The sequence below is a fragment of the Podarcis liolepis genome, assembly GCF_965112155.1.
Source record: "Podarcis liolepis genome assembly, chromosome: 4".
NCBI classification, from domain to species: Eukaryota; Metazoa; Chordata; class Lepidosauria; order Squamata; family Lacertidae; genus Podarcis; species Podarcis liolepis.
Window position 1 is genome coordinate 102,167,013 of NC_139558.1, and position 21,257 is coordinate 102,188,269.

The 21,257-nt window shown below is 52.0% G+C and overlaps 2 protein-coding genes across 4 annotated transcripts in view; both read right to left on the minus strand.

Moving 5' to 3' along the window:
- The window catches only part of ARRB1 (arrestin beta 1), a 558,582-nt gene extending 549,988 nt beyond the window's left edge, over positions 1-8,594 (minus strand). Inside the window, exon 1 of one of the 2 annotated variants that reach the window (XM_083499793.1) lies at positions 8,145-8,594. In XM_083499793.1, the coding sequence (XP_083355919.1) occupies positions 8,145-8,164 (20 nt within the window). In that variant the 5' untranslated portion in view covers positions 8,165-8,594. The remainder of the gene's footprint in view (positions 1-8,144) is intronic. The other variant, XM_083499792.1, reaches the window with a different exon arrangement.
- The window catches only part of ATG16L2 (autophagy related 16 like 2), a 205,755-nt gene that overhangs the window by 126,590 nt on the left and 57,908 nt on the right, over positions 1-21,257 (minus strand). Inside the window, exons 17-18 of one of the 2 annotated variants that reach the window (XR_014525185.1) lie at positions 15,243-15,344; positions 12,604-13,149 (exon numbers count right to left, since the gene is read on the minus strand). Coding sequence is in view for 1 of the 2 variants with exons in the window: in XM_083499652.1 (XP_083355778.1) it covers positions 13,062-13,149; positions 15,243-15,344 (190 nt within the window). In the remaining variant the exon portion in view is untranslated. Of the gene's footprint in view, positions 1-10,768; positions 13,150-15,242; positions 15,345-21,257 lie in introns of those variants that run through there. The other variant, XM_083499652.1, reaches the window with a different exon arrangement.

The window sequence follows — 21,257 nt, forward strand, 5'->3', positions numbered from 1 at the left end:
CAAAACATCTGGAGAGCCGAGTTTGCCTATGCCTGGTGTATTCTGTTTTTATGTGTTGGAAGCCACCCAGAGTGGCTGAGGCAATGCAGTCACATGGGCAGAGTATAAATAATAAAATGATGATGGGAATGATGATCATTGGTGGTGGGGGGAGAGGTCACAAATGAACCCTGAGCCACAGGTGTCATTCTTCTGGCCCCAGAGCTGGAGCCACAAAAGCTTATTCCGCCGATGTCTCTCTTCCTCACCTGATGCACCATGGTAGTTCACCACTGCCAGCCGCTCTGGTTAGGCTCAGGAACTAACGAGCTCGTTAGGCACGCGTCTGGGATGCTCCATAGCTAAGGATCACTCTATTTAGTCGCCGATAATTGAGTGGTGTTTGTTTGATCTCCGTTTCGAAGATTTATGGGTTTTTTTATTTCTTTCCATGTGGCGAGAGCAGAATATTAAAGCGATTTCATCGATTTCCTTTGAACACACTGAATGGAGAAGGAAATCCAACCCGCTCAACATTTTAGCGCAATGCTCGGGCAGATGCAGCAGCTGGCATTGCTGGATGTGCAAAGGGTAAAAAGGAGGAGGAATGGGCATGCAAAGGCGGTAGCTCAGGGGCAGGAGGTCTCGGGTTCAAATCCTGACCCAGCAGCCTCTTCTTCTGTTCTTAGGCCCAGCTCCACCATGGTGACCCTCCTTTCTTTGCAGCAATCCACACTCAACAGTGCCTGAGAAAGACTCAACATGGTGGCCCCTTTCGAGGAAGAGAGAGAGAGCTTTTCCACAAGTGTGAGCTTACAACAGAATAGTGTTTGGCCTGAATATCATAAGGAAATAAAAATAGAATGCTAGATCAAGCCAATGGCCTAGTCCAGCAGCCTGTTGTCACACTGGCCAACGAGATACCCATTAGAGTATCTAAGCGGCTCTCGGCCCAGTATCCCTGTAGGAGCATCTCCACCCACATTGTCCAGCCCAGACACTGAGGTCCAGCTCCGAGGGCCTTCTGGCAGTTCCCTCGCTGCAAGAAGCCAAGTTACAGGGAACCAGGCAGAGGGCCTTCTTGGTGGTGGCGCCCGCCCTGTGGAACGCCCTCCCACCAGATGTCAAGGAAATAAACTGACTTTTAGAAGACATCTGAAGGCAGCCCTGTTTAGGGGAGTTTTTAATGTTTGATGTTTTATTGTGTTTTTAGTGTTCTGTTGGGAGCTGCCCAGAGTGGCTGGGGAAACCCGGCCAGATAGGTAGGGTATATATAATAAAATTGTTGTTGTTGTTGTTGTTGTTGTTGTTGGAAACCAGCAAGCAGGATCCAAACACGAGAGCGACTCTCCCCTTCTGTGGTTTCCAGAAATTGGTATTGAGAAGCAACGCTGCCTCTTTCCATGGAGGCAGACCATAGCCATTCTAGCTAGTAACAACTGATAGCCCTCTTTTCCTCTTTTAAAGTTATCCAAGTTGTTGGCCATGGCTGCTTCCTGCAGAAGCGAGTTCCACTGTTTAACTGTGCGCTGCGCAAAAAAGGATTGTCTTCAGAGCACTGCCGCCGAGCTCAAATCCTGCCTGTGATCTCCCTGATGTGGATCGCCACTGCGAGAACAAGATCCTGGCCTAGGTGGGCTCGATCCAGCAGCCAGGCTCTCCTTAACTTCTTCTGGTCCTCTAGGGTTTGCCACACTGCTCCGGGAAATGTAGTGAACACAAAGCCTGCGTGGCAGCAGAATGCGCAGGCAGCGCGACCTCCCTCGGCCCCCCTCATGTTTGGGAAACGCTGCTAGGGAGCTGGAAAACAAACCGGACTCAGTGGCGGAGAGATCAAGGCGGGAGTGTTTACGAAGGCCGTAAGTAATGAGAAAGAAGAGCACTGGGCGGCCACAGCAGAGCACCATGCGTGTTGACGGCTGCGCTGCAAAGGGATGATGGCAATGCCTAGGAGAGGCTCTCGGGCGTTCCAATTGCAAAGCCAACACTCGTTGGGTTTAATTTTGGAGATACTTAATTTTTGCTGTTGCTGGTATTCTATTTTTGAATTGTTATTGCCAAGCCTGATTAGGTGGTGGTTCAGTTTTACTGCATGCTTACCGAGATGTTTTTATTTATTGATGATGACTAGGGCTGGGCAATATCTGGTTTTCAACATTAGGATATATCACCAGCTAAACGTCGTGGTATTTCAGACATCGTGATGTATCAGTATAAGGATGGAGATACACAGAGGCATTGCCTGGCTGCACAGTTTTTCCCATACAGTGGTACCTCGAGTTAAGTACTTAATTCTTTCCGGAGGTCCGTTCTTAACCTGAAACTGTACTTAACCTGAAGTACCACTTTAGCTAATGGGGCCTCCTGCTGCCGCCACGCGATTTCTGTTCTCATCCTGAAGCAAAGTTCTTAACCCAAGGTACTATTTCTGGGTTAGCGGAGTCTGTAACCTGAAGTGTCTGTAACCCGAGGTACCACTGTATTATGATTTTTGCACAGCACACATACACACACACATCATGATTCATAATATGTCGCCAGGACAAAAATTATGAAACCAACATCGCAATATGGACTTTAAACCTGTTTTGCGTGACATATCGCCCAGCCCTACTGATGACTACTTTTGTTATATTTTTGCAATTATGTAAATCTTTTTTCCATTGTGAGCAGCCTTGAGCCTCATTTAACTATGGAAAGGGAACGTACAAATAAATAACGATGGCAATGAAAGTGGAAGTTCCCTAAACTGGTTTTCACAAGGACTTGTTTCAGATTCACCAGTTCGTCACAATTCCCAGGCTCCTGGCTTGAAGCAGGTTTAGGATTCGTGATAATAAGCTCAGACGCTACAAGAGGCAAATGGAAAGGCCTCTGATCTGCTGGAGGTTTTAGAAGCAGGAGGAGCGAGACAGGAGGAAGATCGCTGGAGACGACATTGTGTGTTGATGGAACCTTCCTCTGTCTATGAATTCTGGCAAAGTGAATCACACAACTGATATGGAACATCTCCCTCTCTCTCTCTCTCTCTCTCACACACACACACACACACACACACACACACACACATACAATGCAATTCAGCACAATCTGGTCCAACTGCAAAAGCAACCCCCAATCAATCAATATCTGGACTACACGGGCTCCTGGTCTGATCCAGCAAAGCTTTTCTTATGGTGTTAGGGTGCCAACCAAGCAGTTTGTGAACCCCAGAATCAATCCTGGGTTGCAACACCGGCACGACAGGCTCCAGCCAGGGACCCCGATAATGAAAGACAGTCGAAAGGGACCAGGCGAAAGGGAAAGCGCAATGGAATTTGCTACTGTCAGTTAAGAGCAGTGGTCCCCAAACTAATGCCCGTGGGCCAGATAAGGCGCGAGGGACTCGTTCATCTGGCCCATGGAGACCCCCGCCGCCTGCTGCCGCTGCCCGCTCTTACCGGCACTGCGCTGCACGGCTGCCCACTTCCGGGTCGGAGGAGCACCAGAAATAGCTTGTGAGCATGCGCAAGCATTATTTGCACATGCGCAAGCATTATTTCCAGTGCACGTCTGGGTCGGAGGAGGCCCGTGAACATGCGCACAAGCTATTTCCAGTGCTCCTCCGACCCGGAAGTGCGCCGGAAATAGCGCATGGGCCTCCGTGCGATCGGAGCTGGAGACATCGGCCCAGGCGCGGTAAGTTTGCTGACCCCTGGTTCAGAGCATCCGCAGAGCCGGCCGGATCAGGCCCATCAAGTCCAGTCCTGTTTTCCCAGGAGCCCAGGGCGGAACTTCCTCCCAGAGACGCTTTGCCTCCCGCAAACATCGACATCCTCCTCTCCACAACTGAAAACGCCCTCGTTTATTCCGGTGGGGTAGGAGAGCTGAAAATAATGCTTTGGTTTCAGATAGTAGCTGAGTAGGCGACTCTTAAAAGCCCCAGACACAAATGTTCATGGCCCTCTAGCAGATATGGTGGCCCACTGACCAGAAGTAAAGTTTTTAGCGTTAACTCTGGAAGAGAGGCATGGAAAATGTTTCTGGCTGTATATCCAAAACAATTAATTTTGATAGTAACTATACTACTGCACTGAAATGTTTAAATGGTTCTTTGATTGTCCTTGAACCTTCCTGCTACACTTGCCATCCTCCCCTGCCACACCCTTGGAGGAACACTGCTCTATCCACTACGCCACACTGCCTCTCATATATCCAAGGTGGGGTGGGGGGAGAGAAAGGGGAGCGGCTGGGGCGTCATCTTGCCTTTAGTGTTTATATTTTGAATTGGGTTTGGTATTTCAATGTTTACGTGAAGGCGTCCAGAGAATCTCGTCAGCCATCGACCAAGAGCCATGAAGATTAAAAACAATACCATATTGGCCCGAATATAGGCCGCACCCGAATATAAGTCGCACCCTTAAAATTTGGGGGTGGGGGGAGAGAGAAAGAGAGAGAGAAAGACAATACCCAAATACAGTGGTGCCTCAGGTTAAGTACTTAATTCGTTCCAGAGGTCCGTTCTTAACCTGAAGCACCACTTTAGCTAATGGGGCCTCCTGCTGCCGCTGCGCCGCCAGAGCCCGATTTCTGTTCTTATCATGAAGCAAAGTTCTTAACCTGAAGCACTATTTCTGGGTTAGCGGAGTCTGTAACCTGAAGCATATGTAACCTGAAGGGTATGTAACCCAAGGTACCACTGCATAAGCCGCTTCCTTAAAATTCCGCAGGCACTCACACCCGTTCCGTTTTTCCGTATGTCTGTTTCAGCAGCAATATCGTAAAAGAGCCAATTTTTGTAAGTTAAGCCGCACTTTAACTTTTCACGATCGGAATTTGAGGGTGGGGGGAGTGAGGCATATATTCGGGCCAATACGCTAATCATCCATTTCTCCTCTTCCAAAGAAGAAAACTGGAACCAATAAGGCAAGCACCCCCAAACTCGGCCCTCCAGATGTTTGGGGACTACAATTCCCATCATCCCTGACCACTGGTCCTGTCAGCTAGGGATGATGGGAGTTGTAGTCCTAAAACATCTGGAGGGCTGAGTTTGCGGGTGCCTGCAATAAGGAGATAAATGAGCTGTCCCTGGAAATTGAGGATGCAGTCACATGCACCAGGCTAGGAAGCAGCCAAGTCAGACTGGTCTGCCTAGTAGTAATAATAATAATAATAATAATAATTTATTATTTATACCCCGCCCATCTGGCTGGGTTTCCCCAGCCACTCTGGGCGGCTTCCAAAAGAATATTAAAATACTGTGATACATCAAACATTAAAAGCTTCCCTAAACAGGGCTGCCTTCAAATGTCTTCTAAAAGTCTGGTAGTTGTTGTTCTCTTTGACATCTGGTGGGAGGGCGTTCCACAGGGAGGGTGCCACCACCGAGAAGGCCCTCTGCCTGGTTCCCTGTAACTTGGCTTCTCGCAGTGAGGGAACCGCCAGAAGGCCCTCAGCGCTGGACCTCAGTGTCCGGGCAGAACAATGGGGGTGGAGACGCTCCTTCAGGTAGTTCATTATTGTCTACTCTACACTGACCAGCAACACTGTCTCTCCAGGGTTTCAGAGAGAGTGTTTGAAAGAAAAAAAGGGAAAGCCATTTAGCTCATGTCCTTCTCTACTTGTTGTGAACTAGGCAGGAATTACATCTGAGCAGACATGGTGATCACTGCACTGTAAATCCATACACAAATCCATTTTTCTTTACAAATCCCGAATACGCCGTGAACTTGGCCACCGTTTTATTTACAAAGGTTTGGGGAAAGGAGGCCCATGCTGAACCTGTCAGCAAAGGCAACAATAATTTTAAGCAGCTCTCCTCCCTGCCACAGCCCCGGTGCCGAGCAACGCACAATCTGTCACCAGCTCAGGCATTACGCAAGGAAGAGGTGCAGCACACCAGAGGCACTTGAGAATGTGCTCCAGAAATGGCTGCATTTGTACACACACACACACCCACACACACCAGGAAGAGCCTTGCTAAACACAAAAACCTCCACCTGGTCCAGCACTCAGGCCCCAAATGCAGGCAGGCAGCCGGTGTGCGTCTGATAACCTGACAAGCGGCAACCCCACACTCTACGTTGCATCTCATAGAACTGGGTGGGATCCCCAGAGGCCATCTAGTCCGACCCCCTGCAATGCAGCTGGAGAATCCCTGGGAGATGGATCTCTAACCTCGGCTTAAAAACCTCCACCGCCTCCCGAGGGAGACCGTTCCACTGTCAAGCAGCTCTTACTGTCCTAATGTTCCTCCTGATGTTTAGTCGCAATCTCCTTTCCAGTAACTTGAAGCCACGGGTTCGAGTCCTACCCTCCGGAGCAGCAGAAAAACAAGCTTGCTCCCTCTTCCATGGGACAGCCTGTGAGATATTTGAAGGTGGCTCTCCTATCTCCTCTCGGTCTCCTCTTTTCCTAAGCATACCCAGCTCCTTCAACCGTTCCTCATCAGGCTTGGTTTCCAGACCCTTGGTCATCTTGGTCGCCCTCCTCTGCACACCTTCCTTCTTAAACTGAGGTCCCCAGAACTGGTCACGGGCCTCCAGGTGGGGTCTGACCAAGGCAGAATAGAGTAGAACTACTACTTCCCTCGACCTCCCCTGCCCCCAACTCCCAGCGGTATACTACCCCATAACATGGAGGTTCTGTTTTACTATCATGGCCAAGGTCCGCAAAAATAAAAACATAAATGATTCAGAGGGATATAAAAGCCATCGGCCTTCAACCTGCCTCAGCCTGTTGGGCCAATGCAGCCCCAATTAGTTACAACCATTTCGCCCCTTGCTGGGAACTAACTGACAGTTAATAAGACATGGAAGGCTTCTGGGCAAGACTTTAATATCACCAGCAGGTTGTGCGCAATTTATTTATTTTTTAAAAAATATTATTTGCTTTTCTATGGAAAATCTGGAGGAGACTCTTGAGAGTCCCATGGACTGCAAGAAGATCAAACCTCTCCATTCTGAAGGAAATCAGCCCTGAATGCTCACTGGAAGGACAGATCCTGAAGCTGAGGCTCCAAGACTTTGGCCACCTCATGAGAAGAGAAGACTCCCTGGAACAGACCCTGATGTTGGGAAAGATGGAGGGCACAAGGAGAAGGGGACGACGGAGGACGAGATGGTGGGACAGTGTTCTCGAAGCTACCAGCATGAGTTTGACCAAACTGTGGGAGGCAGTGGAAGATAGGACGACCTGGCATGCTCTGGTCCAGGGGGTCACGAAGAGGCGGACATGACTAAACGACTAAACAACAAGAACAGAAAATCTGAATCCTGGTTAAAGGAATAAAGGCTGGCATATCTGTGCCAATGATATTGTGTGGCTGCTGTGGAAAACACATGAGCAGCATTGATCCTGCCACAGACTCCTGACCTTATGGCAGACAAGCTCAACCGTAGAGCATCTGCCTTGCAAGCCAAAGGGGGCAGGTGTGATCTCTAGGCAGGGCTGAGGATGGCTCAGGAGCGCCATTGTTGCCAGTCAGTGCTGGCAATACTAAGCTAGGCAGGACAGGGATCTGACTCAACAGAAGGCGGCTACTTCCTATGCTCCGAATACCAGCCTGGCCTGGACGCCCCCTCCAACCTTCTTTTCTGGCTCTCCCCAGAATTAGTGGTGGTGGTGTTGTTATTTAAATTTGCATAAAAGCAGGAATCTCCCACCTCTTTGGTGCTACTCATGCGAGGCTGCAAAGCAGATACACACACGCTCAGGAAGAACCTACGCCAAAACCAGCGCGATTTACTTTGGAATGCACCTGCAGAGCTGTTCCTAACTTCCAGGTACCCTTTTGCACCATTCCCGAGCTGTCCCCCAACGCCCCCCGCCCGCTTTTCAAACCGGCGCCACCTCTTCACACGTTACGTTTTGCGCGCGTGTATCAAGTGCGAACGCTGCGAAACACGTGCCGCACACACTGCATCAACGTGACCGGACCCGTCGTGCAGGCGCCTCCGGGTGGGAAGACACCGCGGCTTGCTGCTGCTGCTGGGTCCACGTCGCCCACACCGGGGCGCAAACGCTCGTCAGAACGCGCCCGACGCGCGTCCCAAGCGCGCTGCTCCGCAGTCCCGCTCCGGAGCCGCATCTCCCTCCAGGCGCGGCCCCGTGAAGCCCCCACCCAAGAAAGACCCCCAGCCAGCCAGGCAGGCAACCTCCCTCTCCGCGGAGCGCGGCGCACTCACCGGGTGCCTTTGTCGCCCATGGCCTCGGCTGGCGGCTCTGCTGCCGGGCGCGGAGAAAGCGAGGGACGGGGGCGCGCTCCTTGGTCGCCCGGCGTCGGGCGATGGGGCTCGGCTTCTCCCGGCCTGCGCAGCCCGGGCAGGGCAGGGACGGAGCTCCGCCCGGCGGCGGCGGATGCTGCGCGTCGGGAGCCACCAGCTGCAGCCAGAGCGCAGCGCAGCGGCGGAGCGAGCCGAGAGGAAGCGGCGCCCGCCTCGCAGCAGGAGTCCGCGCGGGGGCGGAGAGGGAGCTGCCCGCTTAGAGACGCCCTGACATGCCTCCCCCGCGCCGCCGCCGCCGCCTTCTTCCGGGCCGGGATTGCAGCGCCGCCGCCGCGTAGGGACCGGCCGCCCGCGAGAAGCAGGAGGAGGAGGAGGCGCCGCCAAGCAGCAGCCCAGGCGCGCGCCCCGGATTCCCCTCCTCCGCGCGCGCGTCACGAGCGGCAGACCGCCGAGCCCGGCAAACAAAAAAACCCCAATCCCAAGGATGGCTCGTCCCCGCCCTGCCCGCCTGATCTCGACACGCGGCGCGCCTTCGGGACAGCGTTCACACGGTGCCCCGGCGCGGAAAGGAGCGCGCGCTGGGTCAGGGCGCGTGGAGCGAGGTTGGCAGGCTGCTAGGATTTTGGCTTTGGAGGAAGGGAGATGGGGGGGGGGGAAGATGCGTAGGATTGTAGAGCTGGGAGGGACCCGAGAGGAGGGTTGCTAACTCAGTCCTGGCAAAATAAAGGACTGGGAGGGGCGGTTGGGGGGGCGATATTTTTTCCCTCTGGTGCTGAAGTGACTTCAAAGCAATCTATTGCAGCCTGACCCTCTGGAATTTGTCACACGCATGCCAGCACACACACGTGAATGTGTGAATCTGTCTGTGGTTGGCAACCCAGAGTTTAAATACATGGGCTTTTGCACACCCTCTCAAAGACATGCATTTGGAGAGGACCCCTAACTTGGGGGAGAGAGGGGACCGGAAATAAAGGAGAAACTCTATCAATACAGGACGTAGCATTTGACATTTGAAATATGGGACAATCCTGTATTATAAAGAACAGGTGGCAATCCTCCCTGAGGGTCATCTAATTCCAACCGGCTGCAATGCTGGGATCTTTGTGTACGTTTCCGAGCACAATTCAAAGTGTTGGTGCTGACCTTTAAAGCCCTAAACGGCCTCTGTCTAGTATACCTGAAGGAGCGTCTCCACCCCCATCGTTCTGCCCGGACACTGAGGTCCAGCTCCAAGGGCCTTCTGGCAGTTCCCTCACTGTGAGAAGCAAAGCTACAGGGAACCAGGCAGAGGGCCTTCTCGGTAGTGGCACCCGCCCTGTGGAACGCCCTCCCACCAGATGTCAAAGAGAACAACAACTACCAGACTTTTAGAAGACATCTGAAGGCAGCCCTGTTTAGGGAAGCTTTTAATGTTTGATGTATCACAGTATTTTAATATTCTTTTGGAAGCCGCCCAGAGTGGCTGGGGAAACCCAGCCAGATGGGCGGGGTATAAATAATAAATTATTATTATTATTATTATTATTATCTTTCGCCCATGGTGGGGCTTGAACCCACGAACCTGAGAGTAAGAGACTCGGCCGCTAAAGGTTGGCATCTGCCTGTTCATGCCTCAGGATTCAAGGTGCCTGCTGCTGCTGCCCTTCTGATATTGTCCGAAATCCAGACACCTGGGCAGGAACTTCCCCAGTGGAGTCTGTGAGAAGCACTCTCATTCTGCCAATAAAGCTTTCTTGTTTTTGCACTTTCCCTGAAACCAAGCAATGAGGATGTGATGGGAGACCCTGAATGAACACAGGGCAGGCCAAGACGCCAGCCCTTTCGCAAGCGCAAAGGCCCACCCCAAAGTGCGTAACTCAAGCCAGTGAGCCCAGCTGCAAATAACATGTCGTGGGGGTTGGAGAGAGAGAGTGTGTGTGTGCACTTGTGAATATGCAGGGTGGGAAGAAAGAATCCAGCCGTACCTCCGCTCTGGAAACTCCCTGCCCATTGATATTAAGGCAGGTCCCTTCACCGTGTTGTTTTTGGCACTTGCTAAAAATACTTTCTTGTTCAGGCTACCTTACCCAGGCATGGAATGTCGACATGTATTTTATTTTTTAAGCTGCCAGTTGTGATGATTAAGCAGTATCTAAACCCGATTAAATAAAATGAATAGGAAACTGCGGGATGAGATCACTGGCCCGTTCAGCTCAGCAATGCCTGCACTGACTGGTTCTCCCAGCCCTTCTTGGAGATGCAGGATTTGAACCCAAAACCTTCTGCATGCAAAGCAGATGCAAATATTGGAATTACACATTCGGAATTCTAAACCCACCCGGAAGCTGCTGGTTTGGGGCAGGTAATATGATTACTGTTTAGCAATATATCAGGGGGTGGGGGAGCTTTTTCATCCTCCCAAGGGCCGCATTCCTTAATGGGGGGCCTTGTGGGGGCCAGAGGTGGGTGGAGCAAGGGATCTGACTCCTTATCTTTGCACAGGAGGCTACATTCCAGCCACATGACGTACTGCGTTTGCTTGCAAAAATATGTTCATTAGGCAAAACTGCATACAGAAACCTGAATATTAAGAGAAAAAACACACGTTTGGGTTACTCTTTTTTTTAATCGCACACTGATCCAGAAATGTGCTGAACTATGGAAAAATGAGAAACGGGGAGAAACCAGAATGGACCGGTTCAAGCTGTCAGGAAATGCAGTGTTTGCATGCTTGAGTCAGAGGCTTTGCCCATCTAACCCAGTCTTGCACACTCTGGCTGGCAGCAGCTCCAAAACCTTGGGCAAGCGCTCTTTCCTTGCCCTACTGCCCAAGATTCATTTTTTATTTAGAGACGATGGGACTTGACACGGGGCCTTCTGCACTCAAAGCATGTGTTCTGCGTAGACACGGGCCTAGGATCTTGTGGTCTCTCATGGAGAGAGTCAGGTCGGCCAGCCCAAGACTGCCTTTCTTCATCAAGAAGCTCTCCCAGGCCTGCAGCAGAGATGCCATGTGCTTTGAACAGAGATGCCAGGACCTTCTACCAGCTTCTAGTTGCAGCTCTTGTTGACCAGCCTCGTTCTGTTCCATGCCAATTCTGCATGTGCTCAATCTTTATTCTGTCCCATTTCCTGTGGATTTTACACACACACAAAAAGACCTACATGCTTTCTCAGCACCCCTCTTTAAAAAAAGCATCCCACATACATTTTTCTCATTTTTTAAAAAAATTGAAAACTGCATTTCAAAATTTGGAAAAAATGTGTAGTCTGTTACAGTACTCTTTTTGTCTGCAGTTACCTTCCCTAAGGACAAAGTGCTCCATCATCTGTCGCTCCATCTCCCATCATCCAATATAAAAGCCATCCGATTGCTCTCCGACTCTCACAGGCTTCTCTCCCCTGTCTGGTGGCAGGGAGTTCCAAAGGCATCGGTTTCTTCAAGGAGTGTTTTCCCCAAGCATCGGAGCCTGGGATTGGCCCAGGTGGCCCGAGAAGCGAATCAATGGTTCTCAGCCAGCTGGGAAGCTGGACATCAGAACTGCCCCGGGGGATTGGACCTGGGTTCACCTGGCACGCCATTCCAGCTGCCACACAAGGGGGGAAAGGGCTGCTTAATCACAGAATTGCAGGGTAGGAAGGGACCACTAAAGGTCATCGAGCCCGACCTCTGCATCTGACTTGCTGGAACTATAGTGGAATGGAAGACTCACAAGGCAGGTGTGGCTATTCTCAGAGGCTTACACCTGCTTTTGGCTTGCTGACTCCGATCTTGAACTGTATCCTGTTTCCAAAAGTGGCTGTTCGGATGCACAGCAGGAGGCTGGTTACCTTCTTCACTTCCTTGTCCTCAGCACCTACAATTCAGAGGTACACTGCCTCTGGAGAAGGATGCCCGTTTGCTTGTTTTATTGCTAACCATATTTATTTCCTGCCCGGCAACAAAGTTCTCCTGGCAGCTTGCAGTAAACTTTGAAGTACAGTGGTACCTTGGCTCTCAAATGCCTTGGAACTCAAACAACTTGGAACCCAAACACTACAAACCCAGAAGTAAGTCCGGTTTGCAAACATTTTTCAGAAGCCGAACATGCTCCATTTTGAGTGTTACACTTCCGATTTGAGTGCCACACTTCTGTTTTGAGTGTTACGCTGAGGTCTGTCTGTTTTTGGTATTTATTTTGTGTTTTTGTTTTTACTGCTTTTTTGTTTTGTTTCTGTGACTGTGTGGAACCCAGTTCAGCTAATGATTGATTGATTGATTGATTGATTGATTGTGTGACTGCAGTACATTGTTTATTGCTTTCATTTTATGGATCAGTGGTCTCTAGACAGTAAAATCCACTTTAAATTGCTGTTTTAGGGGTTGTTTTTAGAAGTCTGGAACAGATTAATCCATTTTGCATTACTTTCTATGGGAAAGTGCGCCTTGGTTTTGGAACACCTTGGTTTTGGAACGCTTTGGTTTTGGAACAGACCTCTGGAACGGATTAAGTTTGAGAACCAAGGTACCACTGTATAGCTATTATTTCCAGCAATGATTAGGTTCCACCAATTGCTCTCAAATTTGTCCAGCTCTCTTGTAAAGTCGTCTCAGCTACCAAAAGTCTGCAGGCAAAAGCTGGGAACTGCCTTGCCTTTTGCAGACCCTCCGTGATGGCCGAAGCCTCTTCTCTCGGACCTAAAGGCGTTGTATGCCAGGCCAACCCTTTCCTTTCCTGTTCTGGCTGCTTGGAGACAGAAGTCTGTGCTTACTTGAACATGGGGAGCGAGCCCACAGACTTGTGACGTCCCTGGACATTCTCTTGAGCCCAGAGACCAGCAGCAACAGACACAGGTAGCCTCAGAGGGAGACAGGAGCCTGATATTGTCCTCATCTCCAGGTGGCCACAGGGCGAGAGCTCAGCTCCAGAGGACCACCTTCCTGCCTCGGTCCACACTCCCAATGTAGGCTCCAGAGGGGCTCCAGGCCACAGCGTTCACAGGTGAGCTGGAGGCGCAAGGAAGGAAAACAGAGAGGCACCACAATGACAGATCACACCCACTCCTTGGACCATATTAAGAGGATGGTACATTATTAGGGACACGGGTGGCGCTGTGGGTTAAACCACAGAGCCTAGGACTTGCCGATCAGAAGGTCGGCGGTTCGAATCCCCACGATGGGGTGAGCTCCCGTTGCTCAGTCCCTGCTCCTGCCAACCTAGGAGTTCGAAAGAACATCAAAAGTGCAAGTAGATAAATAGGTACCACTCCGGCGGGAAGGTAAACGGCGTTTCCATGCGCTGCTCTGCTTTGCCAGAAGCAGCTTAGTCATGCTGGCCACATGACCCGGAAGCTGTACGCCGGCTCCCTTGGCCAATAAAGCGAGATGAGCGCTGCAACCCCAGAGTCGTCCACGACTGGACCTAATGGTCAAGGATCCCTTTACCTTTACTATTATTATTATTATTATTAATATACCACCCTATACCAAAAATGTCCACAAATTCTAGGCAAAAAAAAGGTAAAGGACCCCTGGATGGTTAAGTCCAGTCAAAGGCAACTATGGGGTTGTGGAGCTCATCTCAGTTTCAGGACGAGGGAGCCGGTGTTTGTCCACAGACAGCTTTCTGGGTCATGTGGCCAGCAGGACTAAACCGCTTCTGGCGCAATGGAACATTGTGACGGAAACCAGAGTGCACGAAAACTCAATTTACCTTCCCGCCGCAGCAATACCTATTTATCTACTTGCACTGGTGTGCTTTCAAACTGCTAGGTTGGAGCAGCTGGGAGAGAGCAATGGGAGCTCACCCTGTCACGGGGATTCGAACCGCCGACCTTCTGATCGGCAAGTCCTAGGCTCTGTGGCTTAACCCACAGAAGCCCAAGAGGCTCAGTGGTTCAGACTACAGCGCCTGGGGGTCTCAGGGCGGTTCACAGAATAAAATAAAGATCTAAAACCACAAAATACATAGTAAAAATAAAAACAACAACCCAATAGCCCCCCGCCAAAAAACCCCACCATATTTTAACAGGGCATAGGATGTTAATAATATCAACCAAAAGCCTGGTTAAAAAGGAACATTTTTGCCTGGCGCCTGAAGGTGTATAATGAAGGCACCAGGCGAACGTTCCTGCGGAGAGCATTCCACATGAGATCACCTCCCGCCGCATGTGGCGACTCAACCACTTCAACCGGCAGAACAGGCACTGCTACAGGCGCTGCAAAACACCCGTTCCGCCATGTGGCTGTGGAACTCCCTGCCTCTTGATGTCAGGCAGGCGTCTTCGCTGTACTTATTACAGTGCCCACTAATAACATTCTTGTTTAGACAGGTCTACCTGGATATTTAGAAAGTCAATGTGTGCTTTAATTTTTTTAGCCGATGGTTATTTTCATTTGTGAAAGTTTTGCATTATCTCGCTGTTCGTTTTTCTTATTGATAACTTTATTGCTTTTGCTTTGAGGTTGGTTTTATAGTCAAGCGGTCACACTTCCCTCTAGGATGGCTAAGTGGGGCCAGGTTGCAGCTGTGCGCAGTGCCAGGACAGGAAAGAGATTTCCTAGGGGACAGTGGCCTTCGAGGCGCACCGAGTGGGCCTCGCGCATTGAAGGCAGGCTGGTTGAAATTGCACAAGTCAAATCATGCAAGTCGCATCATCCAAGCAAAGCAGAGACCTTCAAAGCTTTTTAAGCACCGGGTAACCCCAAAGGATAGCTCAGTTGGTTAGAGCATGGTACTGATAATACCAAGGTTGCAGGTTTGATCCCCGTATGGGACAACTCCATATTCCTGCATTGCAGGGGATAGAACTAGATGAATCTCGGATGATCCCGTCCAACTTTGTGATTCTGTGACCTTTTAAGCTCTTTGCCTTGCTTGGATAATTTGACTTGCACAAGTTCCACCAGCCTGCCTTCAAGAGCACAGTTGGAATCGCGCACGTTAAATGCACGTAAGCATCCTTTCGGCAGATGGCATGGTTCTCTCCTCTTGTTAAAGCTAAGTGTGTTGGGGAAATGACAGCCTGAGATAAAAGGGAGAGGCTCTTTTTTCAAAAAATCCGGATTTTGGCGTGCTGCAACCCCTAGAAGGTTCTCACCTGTGCACTCCAGGCAGGCTGGTCTCTAGCTTCCCCGTCTCCATGTTCCACAGGTAGAGAGCGCCGTCTGCGGAGCCAACCAGGGCATAGCTTTTATCGGGGCTGCAGAAAGAGGGAAGGAACGCCTGTCAATCAGGGGGATGAAGAGGGATACCTGGTTCCAGGGCCAGGTTTAGTTTTGATAAGGCCTAAGCTACCAAAGGTAATGGGGCCCTTTATATGTCCAGCTGTCCTTTGACAACAACAAGTTGTCACTGTTTTTTGTGTTGAATATATGCTAGATGGTAATTTATGGACCTGACAGGTATCTAAAGCCATTTGCACATGTTGCCATGCAGCCAGTGCATGCAGAATGTAAAAGTAAAGGTAAAGGGACCCCTGACTGTTAGGTCCAGTTGTGGCCGACTCTGGGGTTGTGGCGCTCATCTCGCTTTATTGGCTGAGGAAGACAGCGTACAGCTTCTGGGTCATGTGGCCAGCAGGACTAAGCCGCTTCTGGCGAACCAGAGCAGCGCACGGAAATGCCGTTTACCTTCCCACCGGAGTGGTACCTATTTATCTACTTGCACTTCGACGTGCTTTCAAACTGCTAGGTTGGCAGGAGCAGAGACCGAGCAACGGGAGCTCACGCCGTCGCGGGGATTCGAACCACCGAGCTTCTGATCGGCAAGCTCTAGGCTCTGTGGTTCAACCCACAGCGCCACCCGTGTCCCTTTATATATAGAAAGGAGCAAAGCAGTGATATTTTAGGGAGCAGGATAGCAGGCGGGGCCCATGACTTATATCATAGGAGCCTACACAACATAAAGCACTGTTGCTGTATGTAGGTTTTATTTTATTTGTCTTTTATCTTGTATTTTGGAAATGAACATTTTTCCTTTAAATTTTTTGGTGGCCCCCAAGAGAGCTATAGCTTGTTTGGCTTATACGTAAATCTGGCACTGGTTGTAGTGAAAATCATCTGAAAGTTACCAGGCTGGCTGGGGAAAGCTGGATGATCCCCTTACCGGATGTCAGGGGTTTAGGAGCAGAGGCAAGGGCAAGGGAGGAAACAGAGAGCGAAGGGGAGGAGGCAGAAGAAAAGATGAGTGATGACGACGACCCGAGATCTCCGAGTCTTTCCAGTGAATCAGAGGATTCACAGAAAGGAGCACCAGTGGCCAGGGCAAGGGGGGAGTCTAGGGGGGCACCCCAGGAAGATAGAGCCAGAGGGGACTCAGAGGAGAGCAGTTGGAAATCGGGACCAGCGTCACCGCCAAGGAGCAGGGAAGAGGAAGGGAGCCAGGGGGCAAGCGCTGGCAGCTCACCACAGGAGGGAGGGCACGAGTCAGGAGTGGCCACACCTCCATCGGGGAGCGAAGAAACGGTTAAGCGGAAAGTGGAAGGTTGGGCGCGCGCGCCAAGTTCAAATGCAGAGGAAGGCGGCGCAGTAAGCAGCCCGGAAAGGGAGCCAGGTCCTAAAGCCCGGCGCAAGGAGACAGGAGGGTCCGGGGGGTCAGCGTCAGAAGAATCCCGGAAGGAAGAGACCCCGGGGGGTAGAGGGACCCAGAGGAGGACAGTCAGGCGGAAAAGGTGGAGCCGGGCTAGGATATTAAGTTGGTGCACACGGGGCGGAGACTCAGACGGAGCTTCGCCGATCTAGCTACTAGACGTAGAGTTGCACGCAGCAGCTTGAGAATGGAAACTGTAACTCAATAAAGACTTTTACTAAATGATCGCTGGCTAGCGTGATCCTCTGTGAGCTAGGATCTTCAAGCAGCTCTGACAGTAAGCTCCGTCTCCAACGATTGTGGGCATCTACAGCCTCGAGGAGGGGAGAGAAGCAGGTGCCTACCAGCGAGCTCACGAACGGCAGCCGACATGACGGCTGAGCAGCAGATAGCGGAACTCAGAGAAGCAGTGTCACAACTGAATGCAGCGGCTCTCGCATCCAGGAAGAGAGAGGAGGAGGCAGCTGCCGCCTGCAGGGATCTCCAGGTCAGGTTAGACGTGCTTACAAAGCAGACACCCAGGCAGGAGGGAATTGGGTTGGCGAGACGAACAGGCGGTCTGGTCTCTCACTTCGATGGCAACCTGCAACAGTATCCCAACTTTAGAGCAGACGTACTGTGCGCACTGCAACTGCTGAATAAAGACTTTAGAGATGAGCAAGAGAAAGTGGGATTCATCATGTCCCATTTGCATGGGGATGCTAAAGCATGGCTGCGCAATTTATGGAGAGATAAGGATCCGGCGCTCCAAAATGCGGATGCCTTTATTAAAGCGATGGATGGGTGTTTTTTATCAAGCATTGACGTGGATCTTGCCCGGAAGGAGGTGCATGGACTAAGGCAAGGGAGGGCCAGCGTGAGGCAGTACCATGCCCGCTTTTTCGCTTTGGTCAGTGCCCTGGAATGGGACAGAGATTCGGCCCCTGTAAGAGACCTCTTTTGGGAGGGGCTGCACAGCTCGATTAAAGATGAAATCGCGAGGGGGAAGAGACCCCGGACCACCCAGGAGGTCGTTCAGAGGGCACTGGCAGTGGGGGTGCGGCTGGAAGAACGTCCGTGGAGCAGGGACGAAGGGCGTGGAGGGCGCGAACCAGCCAGGGGCTCCTCCTTCCTTCCCAGAGAAGCAGCGCGTGCGCAATCCACGCCTCCGCCAGGAGGAGGAGCGGAACCTATGGAGGTTGGAGGTGCAAGGGCTCAGTCAGCAACCAGAGCCCTAGCACCGGCAGCAGTGAAAGCGAAGCCTCCTAGAGGGAACAGGAAGTGTTACGTCTGTGAGGAGCCAGGGCATATGGCGAAAGAGTGTCCCCAGAGGCTCCACAAGCTCACTGCAGCCTCAGCAATGGTGACTGCAGCAACGCAGCAAGGAGGACCACAGCAGGGAAACGACGCAGTCTGGCTGGAGGAAGAGGCCCTGGGGCCCAGCCAGACGTGTTAGTGACGCAGTCCCCAGAGATTTTACAGTCCGTGAACCCCCTCCCGCCCAAACCAGTAGTGAGGCTCACCGCATCTCTCCAGCTGCCCAATGGAATCACCATGGACGTGCCAATCACCGTGGACTCGGGCAGCAATGCGGACTTTATAGGGCAGGACTTTGTCGACAAACACGCTATACAGTTGCTGCCGGCCACACTGCCCCTGCAGGTTGTCACGGTGGATGGCAGGGAGCTGCTCGGGGGGCAAGTGGTGAAGCAGACGCCACCGATGGTGATGCGACTTGGGAATCACAAAGAAATCATCAGCTTCAATGTCACTCAACTATCGGATACGCCCATTGTATTGGGAATGAGTTGGCTGGACAAGCACAGCCCAACGCTGGCTTGGTACCAGAGGCAGCTGATCTTCGGCTCTTCCTTTTGTGCTGAACACTGCATAGTGCCCCGGCAGGAAGGAGAGGAAGAGGAGTCACAGCTGCTGCTAGGCACGCTGCAAGCGATTCCCCACAAGTACGCAGAATTTTTGGAAGTTTTCTGCGAGAAGGAGGCAGACAGGCTACCCCCTCACAGACCATATGACTGCAAGATTGACCTGCTGCCGGGGGCGGCGCTGCTTAAAGGGAAACTGTATTCCATGTCAGAGGACGAGCTGCAGGAACTCAAACAGTTCATAGATCATAATTTGGAGCGCGGTTTCATCCGGGAGTCCAAGGCAGCGGGGGGCAGTCCAGTATTCTTTGTTAAAAAGCGAGACACGCCCCCAAAAAGACTGGTGGTGGACTACCGCATTTTAAACAATGGGACTAAGCCATCGGACTTCCCCATGCCCCGAATCGACGACCTCCTAGCGAAGGTGCGGAAGGGAAAGGTGTTCACCAAGTTAGACCTGCGAGGGGCGTACAACCTCATTCGCATGCGGGAAGGAGATGAGTGGAAGACGGCCATGTTCACGCCACTGGGTACCTACGAATATAGAGTTATGCCTTTTGGATTGCAAAATGGCTCCCACGTTTTTCAAGCTTTCATGCATCACGTGTTGGCGGGACTTCTCTACAAGACGTGCGTCTGTTTCTTAGATGACATCCTGATCTTTTCGGAATCGCAGCAGGAGCATGACGGACACGTCAAGGAAGTGCTGAGCAGGCTAAAGCAACATAGGCTCTACGCCAAGCTGGAGAAGTGCCAATTTGACGTGACGGAGGTGGATTTTCTGGGCTACAAGTTGTCTGACAAGGGGCTCGCCATGGACAGCGCCAAGGTTCGCGCGGTATTGGATTGGAAGAGTCCACGCAACCGGAAGGAGGTCCAGAGGTTTGTCGGCTTTGCGAACTTCTATCGCAAGTTTATCAAGGGCTTCGCTATGCAGACAGCGGCCATCACAGACACGCTTAGCTCCAAGAAAAAGAAGTTCATTTGGACAGAGCAGGCGGAGCAGTCCTTTCAGGCACTCAAGCGTCTCTTCGCGTCGGAAGAGCAGCTGCTTCATGTCAACCCCAGCAGGCCGATGAGGGTGGAGACAGACGCCTCGGACAGAGCCGTGGGGGCGGTCCTGCTGCAGAAGGACCCGCAAGGGGTGTGGCGACCGGGAGCGTTTTACTCCAGGAAGCTCAGCAAGTCCGAGCAGAACTACACCATCTGGGACAGGGAGTTGCTGGCCATTCATGCAGCGTTCAAAGCGTGGAGGCACTTCCTGATCGGCGCCAAGCACACGGTGCAGGTTTGCACGGACCACAAGAATCTGGAGCACTGGCGCACGGCACAGTTCCTAAACCAGAGGCAGATACGTTGGGCTGAGTTCTTTGCGAACTTCGACTTCCGCATAGAGTATGTCCCGGGGGACACTAACATCATGGCGGACGCTCTCTCCCGTAAGCCACAGTATCTGGAGGACGCAACGCCAGCGGCCGCCATGCACATCTTCGCACCAACAGTGTGGGCGTGCGCCGCGGCAACCGTGGACCTGGAGGCGGTGCGACGAGCGTTGCAGGATGACTCCTTCGCGCAAGCAAAGATGGCAGAGGTGCAAAGGGGCAAGGCAGCGGCCGACGGTTTCCAGCTACGAGATGGATTGCTCATCCGTAAAGGGGCCATCTACGTGCCGGGAGACGACCTTCGCGCCAAGGTGCTGCAGCAGCTGCACGACGCGCCCACGGCCGGGCACTTTGGCAAGGAGAAGACGGTGGAATTAGTAGCCAGGGATTTCTGGTGGCCTGGAATGAGAGGGGAGGTCGCAGACTACGTGGCGAGGTGTGACACCTGCCAGAGGGCCAAGCCAGTGCACAGACCGCCGGCCGGACTGTTGGAACCGCTGCAAACTCCGGTCGAACCTTGGGAAAGGGTGGCTCTGGACTTTGTCACGGATCTGCCCAGCTCGAGGGGCAAAACGGCAGTGCTGGTGGTGGTGGACCTGTTTTCCAAGATGGCACATTTCATTCCGTGTGCTAAGGTGGCCACGGCGGAGCAAACCGCCAAACTGTTCATAGACCACGTGTTCAAGGTTCACGGTCTGCCACGGTCTATTCTGTCCGACCGGGGGCGGCAGTTCATCTCGAATTTCTGGCAGAAGCTGATGGGCTTCCTGAACGTCAAGATCAACCTGGCGTCGGCGAGACACCCGCAGACCAACGGGCAAGCGGAGCGGGTCAATGCCATCATGCAGCAGTACCTGAGATGTTATGCAAATCAACAGCCTGCGACGTGGGTGGATTACCTGCCGCTTGCCGAGTTCGCCTACAACAACACGAAGCACGTGTCCACGGGGGTCACGCCGTTCTTCGCCAACAACGGGAGGCACCCCAGAACCTTCCCGGGACTGGAAAGAATGGGGGAGGGGGAGCCGCAGACAGCAGATGCGTTCGCGTCGGAGCTGCAGGAAGTCCACGATCAGCTGAGGCGCCACCTGGAGCTGGCCAAGCACGCATACAAGGTACAAGCGGACTGTTGGTATTAAAGGGTTAAGAAGCTCTAATCAAGACGCTCTAGTCACTGAGCAGCTGGAGGTCGTTAGGCTTCCAGGAATGTGAGTTTGTATAAATAGTCAACTCACTCGTGTGTTTGCCTTCCCCCTTCCCCCTTCCTTTTCTTTTGGGGCG